Source organism: Aphelocoma coerulescens, chromosome 9 (assembly GCF_041296385.1).
Source record: "Aphelocoma coerulescens isolate FSJ_1873_10779 chromosome 9, UR_Acoe_1.0, whole genome shotgun sequence".
NCBI classification, from domain to species: Eukaryota; Metazoa; Chordata; class Aves; order Passeriformes; family Corvidae; genus Aphelocoma; species Aphelocoma coerulescens.
This window is the reverse complement of record NC_091023.1, coordinates 11,960,377-11,978,171: the sequence shown is the minus strand read 5'-3', so window position 1 is coordinate 11,978,171 and position 17,795 is coordinate 11,960,377. Positions and strand designations below refer to the sequence as shown.

The following is a 17,795-nucleotide window of genomic DNA, read 5'->3' as shown; positions in this document are numbered from 1 at the left end:
TTTGATTTGTTATTTTTCATTTCTGTTACATTTAGTGAGATAATTAAGATAATATACAATTGAATCAAGAGTACAGCAGCTTTCCAGAGAAAAGATCAGATTTCTTTTGAATTTCTTGTTAACAAAGCAGCTTTCTGGTCAGTGCAATAAAAGTTCGGGGAAAAACTTTCCTGTGTCCCACAATCAACATGGTTTATAGATTATTTTTCATTTGATCATTTATTTCAACTTTATGGAGACATTTATTTTCTCTAAATTACCATATTGTAATAGCACATATAAAGCTTTATGTTTGGGGATTTCTTTTGCCTAACTGAGGAAGTCTGTTGCAGGTATCTATATGACTGGAAAAGAACTGCGGCAGCACATGCTTCCAAAGTCAGCACCTTTGCCTGAAAAGCTGAAAATGTTCAAAGAGGTCCTTCTGCCTCGTCATCCTCCTGTCTTTCATGAATGGTTTCTTAGGACGTTTCCTGACCCTACTTCATGGTGAGTGACTGGGACTGGACCAGCTCAAGAATATCTACTTTGTATATTTCCCTAAGAATTAATGGGACTACAGCATAGGGACAGCTCATCCAAGGCAGTGACTCAGACGTGCCTTCTGCATTCCCACAGGTACAACAGCAGGTCAGCCTACTGCCGATCCGTTGCCGTCATGTCCATGGTGGGGTACATCCTGGGGCTGGGAGACCGGCACGGGGAGAACATCTTGTTTGATTCTTTCACTGGGGAGTGTGTGCATGTGGATTTCAACTGCCTTTTCAACAAGGTGAGAAATGCCAATTGCTGAACATGCTCTGTATTTTATATGCATATAAGTTATAAACTTCTGCTGTCTTGGGGTTTTTTTCATGTTTTTACTTAAACATATCTGCTGTGTTCTTTCTCTTACTCGTGTCTTATTTATACCCAAAAAAGCCTGGGATATATAAAGAAAATGTGAGCTGCAGAGGATTCTGTATGCTGCATTCAGCGAAAACCAACTTTTTGATTTAGCCAGTATCAGATTATCTGATGTGGATATACTAAAATAGCCCAAATTTTAGACTGTTTATCTTTTGTGACTCTCCTCTTTCCACCATCACCCTCTAAACAAAACTGCAATTGCTATATTCAGAATTCTGCTGTTGTGGAGAGTTTCTTGTTCTTTCTCACACAAATTCAGCAGAAAAAGTCCAACAGTTCTGTAAAAATAAACTGCAGAAATAGCGACCAGATTGGGATTTGGAATTTTGGTGTTTCAGTTGAAAGATGCTTTTGGTGTGGGACTTGTGGCCTTTTTAACTCAGATAAGTGAGATAGAAATATTAGGTTATTTCTTCTGGTTTCTTTCTAAGTAGTCTAAAGTGTCCTATACAACAATTAATTTAAAAAAAATGTTTTTAAGCAAACTTGCATTTTAGAAAAGAAAAGTTAGCATTTTGCAATGATACTAAAGAGCATAAATATGTATTTAAGAATAAAATTTTATACCCTGTATTAGTGTGTTAAAACAGGGAAAAAGAAGTTATTTGGATAACGTTATCCTTTACTCACTGTAATTTCCCCTTATCGGAGCAGGACTTGGATCTGAGCAAACATCTCTTGCCAGCTAGGAAACTGCCACTGACAAAGATGGGGAAAAAAACTAAAACCATTGCAAATGTTATTCTTTAATAATGCTTAAAACACCCAGGCCATACCTTTTTTTATCAATGTAAAGGGAGAAACTTTTGAAGTTCCGGAAATCGTTCCTTTCCGGCTCACTCACAACATGGTTAATGGGATGGGTCCGATGGGAACAGAAGGTCTCTTCCGAAGAGCCTGTGAAGTCACCATGAGGCTGATGCGTGATCAAAGGGAGCCTCTGATGAGGTATGGCAACTGCTTTTGCTGCAAACTCCTAAAAGCTGTTTGTAGTCTAAATGTGTGAAACACTAACTGCTGGGGAATATATATGCCAGTTCCAGCATATGCCTATCCTGCAGCTCACTCTCACCATGACATGGAGCTAAATATAAAGCAGTAGAAATATTCAGCACTAACTACAGACTCCTGTCAGTGTTTGTGTTTTGAAAATTAAATGTATTTTATGTATGATATAATTTTCTTAATTTATTTAGTGTCTTAAAGACTTTTCTCCATGATCCTCTTGTGGAATGGAGTAAACCTGTTAAAGGGAATACAAAAGCCCAGGTGAATGAAACTGGAGAAGTTGTCAATGAAAAGGTGAGTTTAAAACAAACACAACCTAAGATATTCAAATGTCCATTATTGTTACAAATTACGTATTTTCTAATTGAAACTTTGTCTTTTTTTTTCCTTTAATTTAAAAATTTCTCTGGTTGTTCTTTCTCATCTCTCATTTTTATCTATAAAGAGTAGCCTTTATTTTCAGTTTAGCTGGTATAGACATCTGGATTTTGTATTAAATTATGATTTCAAACATATCCTAACAAATACTGGTTTTATTTTGAGAAGTGGAAGTTCATGAATAGTACCTTTTTTTTTTCTTCTTCTTTCCAGGCCAAAACCCATGTCCTTGATATAGAACAACGGCTGCAAGGTGTCATTAAGACTAGAAACAGAATCAAAGGATTGCCTTTATCTATTGAAGGGCATGTTCATTACCTCATTCAAGAAGCAAGTGATGACAACCTGCTCTGCCAGATGTATATGGGCTGGGCTCCATACATGTGAAATTTGTTCCCTTTGGAATGATACCATCCACAAGTGCTGTAGCTATAATATTGTTGGGAAGGAGTGAATCAGTGATACCTGGTTACTTCTGTTGATTTCTGGCTGCAAGCAGAAGTCGTCTTATGGTCATCCAAAATCTGTGTAAAATGTACAGTGCCCTTGCAGGAATGCTATGAATGCAGATGTGTAAGGTGTTAGGACTTACCTTTCACACACATGTAGAAGGCAGTACATAAGAACTGCTTAAAAATTAGACTATGCAAGTCTCTGCAAGTGTCTTACGCTAAGAAAAATTTTCATGATGTTGAAAGATGCACTCTATAAAGTACTGTATATTTTTGTAAACATTTTTCTCATTTAGCTTAGATTAGAAAATATGACAATAAAGTTTAATATTGATATGATGTAGAGTGGTTATTTCAACTTTTCCTACTCGTATTCAGAAGGGCTTTCTAAAAATAATTAGTCTTTCTTTCCAGCAGTAGACTTTTCTTCAGCTTCCTTCCATGTAGCCCGGCTATGTCTAGGAAATTTGGGATCTTAAATCTTAGCATGAGTAAACTGGTAAAGTGGTACGATGTTTTGAACCCTTGAGTGCAGTGCTCTAAGAAACCCTCCTGAAGGCCACCGCACAGAGCTGGGAGCTGGAGAACCCTGGCAGTGCAGCTGTAATGCTAGGGCAGTAGGCAGGTGATTGTACCTGTGACTGTAACATCCCTGTAGGCTCGTGAGAGCTCTGCACAGCCCCTCCTCCCTCCCTTGGAAAAAGCACGGCTCTAGGGAGTGTTTTTCAGACTCCACTTCAGAAAAGGTGTTTTAACACAGACAAAAGTAGACTAAATAAATATGGTTGACAGGCAAATACTAACTTACAGTAATGCTTGCTTTCTAGGCATCCAAATTGTAGGGAAATTAGGGGGGGAGATAGGGAAAAATTATACCCTTTTAACCCACAGTAGGCTATCATTAGAATTTTTGTACAGTGGTTTTGTTTCCGCTATTCTGAGAGACAAACAACGCTGTTAGGTTTTGATCACAGGCTCACACTGTGGTGTAACGCTCGAGTGTTTGCTCTGTTCAGCTGAAATCCAGAGGTTTGGGAGAGTAAAATAATGGGTTTTGAACTGCTTCTAGGGCGTTTGTTTCTCTGTCGATCTAGAGGGTAATCTAGAAGTCTTGTCACTGTCCCATAAACGTGACGAGTTTTCCTAGTAAAATACTTGGAACATACTGTGATCTTTTCCGGTGTGGTGTGTGAGTGCTGGCGTTCTGTTGTTTTTCCAGGCTTTATCAGTTTATCGGAGCGCAGAGAGGCGCCCAGGGAGCTGTTGCACCAGGCGTCGCCATCGCGCGGGGTGCAGATTTGCTGCCCGGGGCGCGGAGACGGGGGCCCGGGGTGGGGCAGGGCGAGGGGTCCCACGCGCTCGCTGCGCTCCCAGGCCCCGCGTGCGGGGGACGGCAGTGAGGTGGCCAAGGGGCGGGAGCCGGCCCGGGCCCGCCCCGCTCCCGCCCCGCTCCCGCCCCGGCGCTAGCCCCGCCCCGGCCGGGCCCGCCCCGCTCCGGCGCCGCTCTGTGCCCGCTCGCTCTCGGTGGTGCGGGCGCTCGGCCGCTGTCAGCGCGGCGCGCCGGAAGGAGGGCGGAGCGCGGCCCGCAGTGTTTGGTTCCGGCGGGGCTGTGAGGGCGGCGGGGAGCTGTGGTCATGGGGGTCCCCAAGTTCTACCGGTGGATCTCGGAGCGGTACCCCTGCCTCAGCCAGGTGCTGAAGGAGCATCAGGTGAGCTGGGGACGGAGCGCCGCTGCCTGACACGGGCCCGGCCCGGCGGGGGGGGAGGGGAGGGGTAGGGGTGTCCCGACCGGCCCCTCGGCGGGACCAGGGTGGGGGACGAGCGCGCGGGCCTCGTTCCTGGCCGGCCCTGCGGAACCGAGCCCCAGCCCAGGCCGGCTCGCCGACAGTCGGGGCGGCGCAGGGGGGCGGCTGCAGCTCGGCGGGACCCGCCGCTCGGAACGGCCGAAAGTGGTGGGATGGCGGTGGGCGATCGCTGGGGAGCGGGAGAGGGGTTCGGTGCTCCCTGACAGCCTGACTGTCGGGGCCGAGCCCGCCGCTGGCCGGCAGCAGTTCCCGGAGCCCGCGGCTGGGGGCCGGCGATGTTTTCAGCAGTCCCGAGCCCAGAGTGCCCTGTTCCCGCAGGGAATGGCCAGCCCGCGGCGGCTCCCGCTATAACTAGTACAGCCGGGCTCGCTTCCCTGTCTCTGGTTCCCCTCGGCAGCTCCGCGGTGCTGCCTCAGCACCCGGCGGCCTCGCACCCGCGGGGAGCCCAAGGTCGGAGTTTACTCCTTGTTGGGGTCAGAAAAGTTACAGCTGCTGACGGCCAGTGGCGCGGTGATGACGAGGGACAGGTTTTACAGCTCTGCTGCGTTTCCGTGTTGTCGCCTGCGTCGGACAGCTTGTGTTAGCAGCTAAACCGGGAAGTATGTTCAAGCCTGGAAAACGAAAGCCGTAAATGATACTTCTAACAGCTGGACAAAGACGTCATATTTTCAGAAATGTCATGTTTGGTACCTGTTGTGTACAAGCTTTTCTAATTATCATTTTCAGCTGGTGTCATAGATGTGGTTTCATAGATTGAATAAGGATGTTCTGAGATGGGTTATAATTGAGAGTGTGTTTGAATATTAATACATTGTCCCTAAACACCTGTGATTTTTAAAGATTAAATAGCTGCTATGTCAGTGTAACTAAGATGCCCAGCTCAAGTGATTCCCAGCCTGGATGTTTGGCCTTTCCTGCTAGTTTCAAAGCAGTTTTCAAAGCTTAGGTCTTTGCTTACGATTTGTTGGGCTTTACTGAAGTGTCTAATGCTATCTGTGTAGCAAGGCAGCAGCAGTGTATGCTGCCTTTCCTGCTGTTTTCTTAGAAGCCTGGGCTGCTCACACATCTTTCAACTTGTGCTGAAGAACTGTGGCAAGCTGAAGAGGCAGCAGTGTCTGCTCTAACCAGGGGGATGGCAGCAGGGGGTGCTACCCCTTGAAAGAGACAGTTAGAGCTCTTAAGATAAACAGTAAACACGACTTAACCCTTCCAGATCATTTGAATATACAGACTGACATCTAGAGTAGATGCTAAGAGAAAAAAAAACAAAAAAACCCACAACCAAATTAAAAGTCTTATCTATGTAAAACAGCATTATTGTTAAATCATATTATAGCTGTGCTTCTTGAAGAAAACATAAGACCTTTTATGTATTTTGCCTCCATATAAAAGCTTTAGTTTTTGTCTCTTTAAAATGCTGCCTGTGCACTGCCCAGTTGTCTTATCTGAAAGCACTGAGAGCAGTTTGGTTACTGAATTTAACCGTACTAAAGATCATGATGTGCAGCAAAACACTAGTTACAGCACTTGAGTGGGGATCATTCCTGATCCTATCTCTAATTTCTTCTCTTCACTATTTCCTCTTTCTAAAACAGTTACATTTCTCTTGCATCTGGAGGATAAATACAAGTCCAACAATGTGCCTTTCAAATTTAGGTAATGATGTGTCAGCAGCAGTGCCACAGAAAATTGTAGCAAGTTGGCAATGCCTTTTTCCAGTTGTGATGGAGGATTTTTATGAAGAGTCATACTGGAGGGGTTAAGGAATAGATTTGTTTAATGCCAGCTGCTCTTGTGGTGCATTTTGGTAACACAGAGGTAGTACTGGCCCTTTTGCATCATACATTTAACAGTGTCTGTTCCCTGTATGTTGCTTGTGTACATCTGGGAAGGGGTTTTTTTTTTCCTTTAAAAGAAAGTGTGACTGCTACAGATAAGGCTGTTAGAAGAGCAGAGAACTAGAAAGAAAAAGGAGGTCTGTTTGGAAAGTCTGGGTAAGAAGTTGATATTATCGTTGCTAACTCTCTGCTTTTGGTGCTAATTGCCATTCTCTAGACTCAGGTGCTCACAGGCATAGCTGATGAGACAGCATGCACTGGTCAGGGTAGGAACTGATGAGCAGGGGGAGAACTCTAAAGCTTCTTAAGCCAGGTTTACTTGGAAATACTGTTGGAAATTGCATACTCAGTTTTGTAGTTTTTGTTGTTTGTAGTGCAGCTGTGAAAGGTTGAATCGATTAAATGTGCAGGCTTATAAAATGAAAAAAAATCTTCCTGAAAACAGTGATTTTGGTTGTAGAAGATACAACCTGAGCACAGGGACAAAAGTCCTGAGGTTCCAGAAACAGCCAGGATAGGATAGGAATCTCTTCAGCTGACTTGGCTCACTGAAAAAAATCACAGTAACAGATTGCATGTGCAGGCAAACCCATACCCAGTCCAGATATTCTTACTTTGCCTGTTGGTGTGCTGAAAGTTCCAGGGAGGTCTTCCCACCTCAGCTCATTTCCAGAGTTCAGTGCTCTCAGCTGTGCCTTGGGCAGTGGTTGCATTCACCAAGCTGGTACTAACTGTGGCATTTGTAGATTCCAGAATTCGACAACTTATACCTGGACATGAATGGCATTATACATCAGTGTTCACATCCAAATGATGATGATGTCCACTTCAGAATCTCAGAAGATAAGATTTTTGCCAATATTTTTCACTATTTGGAAGTACTGTTTCGCATTATTAAACCAAGAAAGGTTTTCTTTATGGCAGTTGATGGAGTAGCTCCAAGAGCAAAAATGAATCAGCAGCGTGGGAGACGTTTTAGGTAAGAAAATCAGTTCTGACTGTCTTGAGGATAGTAAACACTTAAAAAAACCCACTTACTTAAATGTATGCCACGAAAAGTAAGAGATTATGAGTGGTTGTGCCTTTGGCAGTAACTTTTATTGAAGGAGGGTAACTACCTGTAAAATGTTAAAATCGTGATTCCAAAAGGAAAGTTTGCTTGTTACGTAAATTTTTCTCTGTGCGTGTGGTGCTTGGTGACAAGGGGAGCTTTTCCTTACAAAATTTTCTGTGAAATCACTCTGCAGTGGAGCTTGTGCAGATGTTTCCAGATGCTTCATAACCTGTGAGTCTTTGCTATTTGTGAATGCTAGTTCTAGATATGCCTTTTGGTAGCTGTAATGGAAGTCATAGAAAAAATCAAGTTTCTAATGAAACTGATTTCCTGTTGATACCAGTTACAGAGCTACAAGTAGATTAAGAATGACAGTAATGTTTTGGGAGACTTGAAAGCTTTTTTAAGATTGCTGTAAGGAATAAAAGCAGTGGTCACACAGTACAGGAATGGCGAGTGAAATTCAGAATAAACAAACTGGGGGAAAGGAACAAGAGAAAATATTTTCAAGCAACTCAATTTTTTGTGTGGTTTAGTTTTTGATGTAATTTTTTCTTTAAGAAATAAAGGAGGTTGAGATGAAGAAGAGATTAAGAGTTCTGAATAGAAAATTGAAGTAGAATTGAGAGCCAGACAAAAACCTAAGACTTTGGTGGTTTCTCCACTTCTGATTCAGAAGTGTTTAAGAAATTCTTGGCCAAGAAAGTCTGGAATGATGTTTGCTAGTGCCTCCATTACTGGGCATGATAAATTTTTAGTTCACTCGTGACTTCCTTGGAATTCCACACCTGCTGCTTTGTTTAACTATGTTACAATTTTTGTTCTGGGATAGCATTTCCAGATGTTTAGAAACCAAATATTCCCACTGTTTCAACATTAATAGCCATTCATTGTGATCAACCATTGTATGATCACCTTGGTGATCTAAATACTAACTGCATCTGAGTAGTGACAGATTGTCATCATTTCTGTGAAAAAAGTGCTATTTTTAAGCCACCTTAGTTGTATCAGAAATAAGTTCAAACTCTATTCAGGAGTTAAATTCTTTCCTTTTTTATTTTTGAAGCACTTTAAAAAATCAACTATATTTATTTTGTCAAAAAGCTGTACTTAGGATATTAACATTTGAATAAGATGATTCATTCTTTACTCTCTCTCCAATGCTGTTTGTTTCAGATCAGCAAAAGAGGCAGAAGACAAAATAAAAAAAGCGTTGGAAAAGGGAGAAACTCTCCCTACAGAAGCCAGATTCGACTCCAACTGTATTACACCAGGTAAGATAATTTGTCAGCTATTTAAATTCAAATGTTTATGGTTTTGCATTTGTATTTTGTTAGTATTTTCCTATCTTAAGGCGTGTTTTTTAAAAACTAGGAGACGAAATCAATAAAGCCTTAAGTAAGTTTGTAACAAAAGTTTTAGTAACATTCAGTAGGGTTGGAATACTGTCTCATTCTAAAAATTTTTTAGATTATGATGTAAAAAGTGAAATGTCTTAGGAAAGAAACCAGTCATCCCCTTCATCCCTGGCAGAAGTTTTATTTGTTGGGGGTTTTTTTAATAGTTCTGGTATGTAAATGCAAATTAGTGAAAAGCTTTGTTTTTAACTTAGATTTCTGTTTTCAGGAACTGAATTCATGGCCAGATTGAATGAGCATCTTAAATATTTTGTAAATATGAAGATTTCCACAGACAAATCCTGGCAAGGAATAACAGTCTATTTATCAGGGCATGAGGTCATTATGTTTTCTTACTATTCTATTTTAAATAAATTCTTATTTTATAGAATAATACTTACAGCTGAATTTTTTGTGACTTTTGTGGGGGTTTTTGTTTTGTTTTGTTTTTTGTGTCCAGACTCCAGGGGAAGGTGAGCACAAAATTATGGAGTTCATCAGATCAGAAAAAGCAAAGCCCCATCATGATCCAAACACAAGACACTGTCTCTATGGCTTAGATGCTGACTTGGTATGTGCAACTAAAAGAATACAAACAACAGGAATTTGTCGAGTGTGTCTACATCTTTGTATCTTCCAAAGCTCATAAGGGTTCTAAAATGGTTTGAAACAAGCATGTAATTTTGTATAACTGCAAACTTTTGAATTTGTAATGAAACAGAACACCAAAATTTCTTTATACTGCTTGAAAGCTTTAAAAAAAATTTCAAAAGTAAGATCTTTTTAATATCTCTTTGTAATAGATTATGCTGGGATTAACAAGTCATGAGGCACACTTCGCGCTCTTAAGAGAAGAAGTCAGATTTGGTGGTAAAAAGGCTCAAAGGTGAATAAACTTTGCTCTTATTTTATTTATGATGAAATTAAATCCAAAACATACTGGGTGACTAAAACTGGGTGTGTGTTTGGTGATTTGGTTTTTTTTTAATTGATTGCATGGTAATTTGATCAAGTCTTAGATTATTCTTTGGGTCAGAAAAGTCATGAAATTAGAGAAATCAGCTTGTTGAATTGTGCATTAGAATTGGTTTACATGAAAAAATGTATGCTGTCAGAACAGCTGATAAAAAAATCCTTAAAGATTTGGTGCGTTGCACTTTTTTCTTCATGTTATTAATGGAGCAACCTGGGCTGTATTGACATTGTTTCCATAACTGTCTTATCCAGATACTAACTCTTTAAAATGTATGTATATCTCTGAGATTTTGTGCATGTAAGTAAATTACTAGAAAAATTACTTAAATAAATTCTCTTAAAATGGCTGAGTAGATGCTCTTATTCAGGGTTTGCTCAATTGAAATAACTTGTGGTCTATAAACGGTCAGAAGGTGACTTGTTCCACAGCCCTGCATGTACATGGAGCTGTTCTGAGATAATACAGTCATTTATAACTGTTACTGTGGCTGAGTTCTTTCTTTGAAGGACCTCAAGCATATATTTGGTACATAAAGGGAGAAGATGGGATAGACAGAAATAAACATTTCTGACACTAAAAGGATTTTGGATAACACAGGATTAATTATAAATGTTTAGATAAATGCATGATTTTTGCTAATACAGGAATATTTTATTGCCAAGGACAATATGATGGCCATCAAAAATAAGCTTTCTTTTCAGTATTTGCAGTCAATGTTTCACTAATACTCATTGGTTAGGTAGTGTTGGCATGCAACCTTATAATATTTTTAAAGACCTTATGTCTAATCAAAGTAAAACCTTGGTTTTTACCTTTCTAAAAAATAAAATAATGAAAAATAAGAGTGTACTTACTTTTTGAAAGATTAATTAGTGAAAGTATGAAATGAAAAGGCGAAGTGTTATTTATTCCACCCCCCCCCAAGCATTGTTCCATATTGTAGTTTGTGAATAACCTTGCTCATTACAAGAATTTACTTCTGTAAGTTACAGGAATTGTCTTCTGTCAATATTGTCACTTTTATGGATACTTACAGTTGGAAATTTGAAAATCCTAAAAATATGTATAAATTAATATCTCTCTGCAGTTTTTTTCATTGAGAGAAATTGCTTGTTTTATCAGGATTTTCAAGTCCAGTGCAATGAAGAGTAAGGGGCAGAATGTCTCTAGAGTCTTACAGCATCAACCTGGTTGCCAGGGTTCTTAATAACCAATATGAAAGTTGCATTTAAAATGTGACACAATTGGTTCTGAAGCCCAGTGTAGCTCAGAGTGTGTCTTACATGAGTTTATCTGAAGACTGCTATCACACACATCTTCCTTACAGGATTATTTCTAAAATCTCCTATTTATGTGTGAATACACTAGTATTTATACTGGTTTGTCATTGGAGATGGTCTCAGCTAGTTATAGTACCTACAAGGTGAAATAGTCCTTTATTAATTTAAAATACATCATTTAGCTCATTAATCTTTTGGTGTAGGTATTAACTGATTTGGGGCTAATGTTGGCTTAGGGTTTTTATGAGTAATTTTAGTGAAGAGAAAAAAGGAAGACAGAATATGTGTTGGCTACGCCATAAACAACCAGTAGGTTTGTTACTCTTTTAGCACTACACTGAAGCCACAAAATAATACATACAGAGCATATTTTCAAGTTGAGCATACTCTTCTCTTACATAAAGCATTTCAAAGGACTACACATGTAACCCATCTGGTTTAGGTGTGAATCTGTGTGCTCTGTTCTTTTTCAGACTAGTTATAAAATACCTTCAAATGTATTTGGCTTGGTGCCAAGTTAGGCTAGTTTCTCTTTTTTGAGCAATGGGATAAGGATTTAGGAAATAGTTACTGCAACATGGAACTCCACAAAGCTCTTCTGTAAGTTAGTTCTTCTCCATACAGTCACATCTTGTATTTAGAAGATTCTACTGCAAAATGTTGTAGACCAAACCAGATTAATCCTAAAATAGATTCAGTGAAATGTTTATGCATTATTTCTTCTGTAAAGATACAATCCTAGTAAAATTCTTGGGTTTAGGTAACCTTGGACTTATTAATATTAATGTTGAAAGTGTGTTTATAAATAATTAACTTGGTGATTTGAATAATTTACAGAGTATGTGCACCAGAGGAAACCACATTTCATTTACTGCACTTATCACTGATGAGAGAATATATTGATTATGAATTTTCCCCAGTAAAAGTAAGTTCTAATGGATCTGAGATGGGAAAAAAATGTGTGAATGTGTGAAGTCTTTATGCAAAAATGATAATAAAAATTATACTCCTGTGTGTTTTTCTTTTTTCATTTTTCTTTTTTTCCCCCCAGGACAAGATTTCTTTTGAATATGATATTGAAAGGATAATAGATGATTGGATCTTAATGGGTTTCCTCGTAGGAAATGATTTTATCCCTCATCTACCTCATTTACACATTAATCATGATGCACTGCCGCTACTTTATAGAACATACATGGCTATCTTGCCAGAACTGGGAGGTGAGAAAACTATGTTCAGCTGTGGAAAGTAGGAGCATTAACATTGCTGCATTTGTATTTATTGACCTTTTTTGCCACATTAGAATGTTTAGCATTTACTACACTTTTCTTAGAGAGGCAGCAAAATTGCATTTTATTATCTGTGGGGCATTTAAATGCAAATTTTAAAATCGTTGAGTTGTTAGTTAAAAAGCACAGTTAATTTTCTCAACAGGTTACATCAATGAAAATGGGCATCTGAATTTAGAACGTTTTGAGAAATATCTCACAAGGTTGTCAGATGTAAGTAACTTTTAAATTGCACTGTACAGAATGGTATAGAATGTTGAATTTAAACTCAATATTGTATCCTAAAATACACCATACTGTTGTTTTAATGAACTGTTAAATGGCTGTGTTTTACAGGTGGTTTAATCAGCTGTTCTACCATTGAACAGATGGAATCCAATCAGTTGTTGTCTGATCCTATCATAGCATAAGAGGAAAATGATTGAATCATTTGATCTGTGCTTTAGCCAGCATCTTTTAGTACCGCAAGTCAAATGAGGATTTACCAGTAGAATCGTGGTGCTCACTTCCCATTGAATAGTGTGTGGCAGTATCGGGCAAAGCTCGCTAGAGCAGGGTGCCAATAATGCCAGGGGTGTTGGTTCAATCCATCTAGGACCATTCACTTAACAGTTGGACTCAGTGATCCTTGTGGGTCCCTCCCAGCTCAGAATTGTTAGTGATTTCTGTGTGTTCTTAAAGCTGGCTGCAGGCAGTGATGTTCTTTGCTTCCCCTGCTGGTAGTTTCCTGTGGGGTAAGCTGTGTCTGAAGATCTTGGAGGGGAGAATTGTTCACAAGTTTTTTATGAAGATCACTAGTAAAGAGCAAGGAGCATCTGTGAGAGACAGGTATCAGTGTCATTAATGAAACAACTGGTGTACAGGATGTAATCCTGTTAAGTGCCAGTGCAGTAATCCATCCTAGAGATGAGGTAAGGTATAAGCCATACAGAAATGGAAAGGATTAAACCTTCTGCTGAATTTGTGAAGAGAGAAATCATCTGTTGTCCCTGCTTCAGCTCTGTTTTCTGGTTCTTGAATAAAGCTGTGAAAGTGTGGCACAAGGCTGTATTACCCAGACCCTATATATGTACTGCTTCTAGAGTTGATAGTGAAGTGTAGGAGTTATTGAGCTCTTGTTTGTTACCCCTTGCTGCCTTACTGAAAGAAAACAAAATAAAGCTTGGCTGTATGTTACATATTGCTGAGAAACAGGGTTTTTAGTATTAATCTATTTAGCTGTCTCTCTAGGGCAAAATATGTATGTATAGATGACTCTAGATGTAATTTAATGCACGTACTAAAAAGACATTGTTAATCTGGCATTCTAAATTTGACATCCCTCAAATATTTGCAAACTTACTTTAATCTGCACAGTTTGATCGTGAACACTTCAGTGAAGTCTTTGTTGACCTAAAATGGTTTGAAAGTAAAGTGGGCAATAAATACCTCAACGAGGCAGCTGGGATTGCAGCAGAGGAAGCCAGAAAAAATAAACAAAAGAAACAAAAGGTCAGTGTTTTATATGCACAATTTTGGAAATAAGAATGTAACTTTTTGCAAATCAGTAATTTGATCTTAGACAAATTAAGTGGCATAAACCTGTGTGTCAAGATTTTTTTTTTTAACCAGAAAAGATAGTAAATTGTAGATAGTAAATAGTTTGCATTTTGGCTGTATGCATTGCTGGTTGCAAGTGATGAAATGGTAAAGTCAGGGTCAGGTGCTCATGATTTTTAAAGTCTTGTAGAACTGTATTTAATGCTTTGCTGTTCCTCAAAAGCAGCGGAACAACTTTTTTGTGAGTTACAGTCAAGCCTGCTATGCTTCATAATATTACATTTTAAACTATAGCCTGCTGGAAGTATATATTTCAGATACACTATAGAACATTCATGTATGTCTTGGTATTGGCTAACTATTTGACAACAAATAGAGCAATTTCATTGCTGTGAGCTGTCTCAGATTAGTATTTAACTTGTAATTCTAGATATAACTAAGTAATAAGGAACAGCACCTTGTATATATGTGTGTACTACTACAGAACAGTATCTTGTCTCTGCCCCAGTGTCAAGTTCCCCACCGCCAATTCCATTGACTGCCATTCACTATATGCCTTTAGCAGGGTGTAGAGTAGCAGGAGAAAATTCCTTTGCATTTAATCTGACTCTGTATATTGTTATCCTGTTCTTTCTGTACTAAGCAGTTTTGGAAACAGTAGCATTTTGGAACATGAATATTCAGGTATTTTTTTAAAAGTAGTTAACATTTTGAGACTGCTTCTTTTGTCTGATCTGTGCTTTTGGTCTGCTTAAATAATCTTCTGAAGCAATTGTAAGAGAAGGAAATGGGGTTTATAAGAAATCATAATATTTATACATTTTGATTATAGTATTTTGAGTTGCAGGTTAGATGGTTTTGAATGAGGTCCGTGCATATTAACCTGTATTTTTACATTATCTCAAATCTTTATAGGCTCAGGAAAATTCTATATCTTTGGCTGCTTTAGAAAAAAATGAAGGTGAAGTGACCCCTAAAAGTAAGTGCAAATAATTTTTCCATACACATATAACAAAAAAACCCCATGTTAATATGTGTATAGATTTGAAAGAAGTGTAAGAATTGCTTGTCAGAGATGACCTTAATCTGAATGCAAGACTTATGTAGTCAGCAATTGGGAAGTGGAACTGTTTTGGTGAGAGAGAGTGGGGCTAAAGCTTTAGAAGTGCTTCTTCTCTGACGTGTATTTCCATGATGAGTTAAAGGAATTAATGAAAAAATCTTTGACAACATTATGTGTTCAATAATTTTGTGCATAGGTATTTTCTTATATGGGGGGGGACAAACAGGTTTTTGTATGGCTTTAGGGTTTTTGGTTGTACTTACATTTTTAAACTCGTTCTGCTTGTAGGACATGTTTTTTGCTCATGTTTTGAAATTATTTGTCAAGAACGTATAAATATTACTATATGATATTAGATTATGTTGCTGAACATAAGTAAATTTTAAAATTCATTTTAATGTTTTCTCAGATTTTTTTCTGTTGGCTTATATTATCTTCTCTGTTCTTGTAATTGGGCTAAAAAGTGGGTTGCCTGTCTTAAAAATTCCAGAATTTCTCTGGGTAAAGATTTTGTTTGATTGTTTCATGTTACTTTCAGTGCAAGGAAGGTGTGAGCACCTATAGCTTTGAATTGCAGAGTAAAGTTAAGGGATTAAGTCAGAAGTGAGTGTTTTCAAACCTTATTGTAGTAGAGAAATCAATGTTAATCCTCTTTTTTCATGACTGGTTTTCCAGCCACTTTGGAAGATGAACCAGAAGATGATGATCTGTTTGAAACTGAGTTTAGGCAGTACAAAAGAACTTACTACATGACAAAAATGGGTGTAGAAGTAGTGTCTGAGTAAGTTTATGCTTCTTCCCTGTCCCTCCCCCCCCCCAAAAATGCTGAAGACAAGTCTTTGTAGATATGTATTAGAGACATACATTTGTAAATATGTATTAGAGATTATTTACAAGGTGTGTAGTGACAGGACAAGGCATAATGGCTTCAAAGTGAAAAGGAGCAGGTTTACGTTAGATATTAAGGAAGAAATATTTTACTGTGAGGGTGGTGAGGCACTGGAGCAGATTGCCCAGAGGAGTTGTGGATGTCCCATCCATGGAAGTGTTCAAGGCCAGGTTGAGTGGGACTTTGAGCAATCTGGTCTATGGAAGGTGTCCCTGCCCATGGCAGGGGAGTTGGAACTAGATGATCTGTAAGGTCTAATTCCAGTCCCAAATGTACTGTGATTCTAATACAAGACAGAATATTCATCCTATGTCAAAAATAGAGAACGCATGGCAGAGTAGTGCAGTGGTGATGATTTTGTCTAATGCAACAGCAGCTGCGAGTCAAGTTTTCTGTAGTAAGTATTTGAGGACCAGGAGGAAATGGATCTAGAAAATCATGGTATTATTATGTTCCCAAAATGTTCTATCTTCATTCCTGTGTACAAGGTGCTAAGTATGTTTTATGTACTGTGAAAATGAGAAAACCAATAAGTATCTTTCCTTTTTCTTTTAAGTGCCTTCTTGGCTGATCAAGCTGAATGTTATGTCCAGGCAATACAGTGGATTTTGCATTATTATTACCATGGAGTTCAATCATGGAGCTGGTAAGAAAAAACATTAAATGAGAAACTGCTGAAAGATAGAGTGATATTTCACTTTGTATGCTGGGAGCATTTAATGTAGTTTGGTTTGTTTCTGATCTGTGAACATTTCTGTGCTGTAATTAAGTCAAGTAACTTAGGGGTTTTTTTTAACCTGCAGGTATTACCCTTATCATTATGCACCTTACCTGTCAGATATTCACAACATCAGTGAACTCAAAATCAAATTTGAATTGGGAAAACCTTTCATGCCATTTGAACAGCTTCTTGCTGTACTTCCAGCAGCTAGCAAAGATCTGCTACCTAAATGCTACCAGGTAGGATATAGAATTAAATTGCATTGTCTATGTACTGCTTACTCATTGTGTGCTTTATTTTATTTTACTCTTTTAATGATGTTTTTGCATGTCTTGTTAGTGATATTCTATCTCTACATTCTAGATGTATGGTTAAATATTCTACTTGTTACTGTATTTAGTACATTGTAAAGTTAGTAATAAATACAAGATTTTATATTTGCTAAGCAATTTCCAACTAGGACAGTTAAGTGTTTCATTCCTTTACGGCCTTTAATTGGTTTTAATACCAGCGTTCCTACAATTAATGCTAAATTGCCTTTGATGTAAACTCTATTGTATCTTTCTAGCATTTGATGACTAGTCAAGACTCTCCTATTATAGAATATTATCCACCTGATTTTAAAACTGACCTAAATGGTAAACAGCAGGAATGGGAAGCTGTAGTACTAATCCCGTTTATTGATGAGGTAAGTTCTTTCAGCATCTGCTGTCCATAAAAGCTGCATAACAAGACTACTAAATTTCTCAATTAATCAACAGTTACACATGCAATTAAGTGCAAGTTTAAATTAACACTTGATAAGATCGCAGAAAAATAAAAACGTTTGCTGCTTGGGGAGTAAGTCTAGATTAAGTTACCACAAGTGAAGTTAGTTTCAGGTGGCAGAAGTCCTCAGTAAGGGCTGTGGGCTTGGTGTTGTTAAAGTTTTTAATCAGCTGTTCAAATATTTTGGTTCAGATTCTTTGAGAAAAATATTCTGTTCCTATGTACATACAAAAATACAGAAGATCTGTTGGTAAAATAAAAGAAAGACTTGGGAAAAAAGAAAGTATTTTTACAGGAAATCTCTTCACTTGAACACCAGTAATAAGGAAACATTAATGGAGAGAAAAAAAATAGTACTTTTCTTTTGCATAGAGGATAACAGTATTAGGTAAGGCTACCCTTTGGAAATAGGCTTTCAGAAAGGTGATC

At 38.6% G+C, this 17,795-nt stretch overlaps 2 protein-coding genes across 7 annotated transcripts in view; both read left to right on the top strand.

Annotated features, from left to right (window-relative positions):
• Window positions 1-3,057, top strand: part of ATR (ATR serine/threonine kinase) — a 38,593-nt gene extending 35,536 nt beyond the window's left edge. For all 3 annotated transcript variants that reach the window (XM_069023906.1, XM_069023905.1, XM_069023908.1), the window contains 5 exons: window positions 333-489; window positions 619-772; window positions 1,706-1,857; window positions 2,106-2,211; window positions 2,509-3,057. In XM_069023906.1, coding sequence (XP_068880007.1) covers window positions 333-489; window positions 619-772; window positions 1,706-1,857; window positions 2,106-2,211; window positions 2,509-2,682 — 743 coding nt within the window. In that variant the 3' untranslated portion in view covers window positions 2,683-3,057. The remainder of the gene's footprint in view (window positions 1-332; window positions 490-618; window positions 773-1,705; window positions 1,858-2,105; window positions 2,212-2,508) is intronic.
• Window positions 3,058-4,293: 1,236 nt separating this feature from the next.
• Window positions 4,294-17,795, top strand: part of XRN1 (5'-3' exoribonuclease 1) — a 35,085-nt gene continuing 21,583 nt past the window's right edge. For 2 of the 4 annotated variants that reach the window (XM_069024767.1, XM_069024769.1), the window contains exons 1-15: window positions 4,294-4,456; window positions 7,137-7,369; window positions 8,621-8,718; window positions 9,071-9,180; window positions 9,302-9,412; window positions 9,645-9,727; window positions 11,935-12,022; window positions 12,149-12,317; window positions 12,532-12,599; window positions 13,743-13,877; window positions 14,841-14,904; window positions 15,664-15,769; window positions 16,434-16,523; window positions 16,681-16,837; window positions 17,167-17,286. In XM_069024767.1, coding sequence (XP_068880868.1) covers window positions 4,382-4,456; window positions 7,137-7,369; window positions 8,621-8,718; window positions 9,071-9,180; window positions 9,302-9,412; window positions 9,645-9,727; window positions 11,935-12,022; window positions 12,149-12,317; window positions 12,532-12,599; window positions 13,743-13,877; window positions 14,841-14,904; window positions 15,664-15,769; window positions 16,434-16,523; window positions 16,681-16,837; window positions 17,167-17,286 — 1,707 coding nt within the window. In that variant the 5' untranslated portion in view covers window positions 4,294-4,381. Of the gene's footprint in view, window positions 4,457-7,136; window positions 7,370-8,620; window positions 8,719-9,070; window positions 9,181-9,301; window positions 9,413-9,644; window positions 9,728-11,934; window positions 12,023-12,148; window positions 12,318-12,531; window positions 12,600-13,742; window positions 13,878-14,840; window positions 14,905-15,663; window positions 15,770-16,433; window positions 16,524-16,680; window positions 16,838-17,166; window positions 17,287-17,795 lie in introns of those variants that run through there. The other 2 variants (XM_069024766.1, XM_069024768.1) reach the window with 2 other exon arrangements.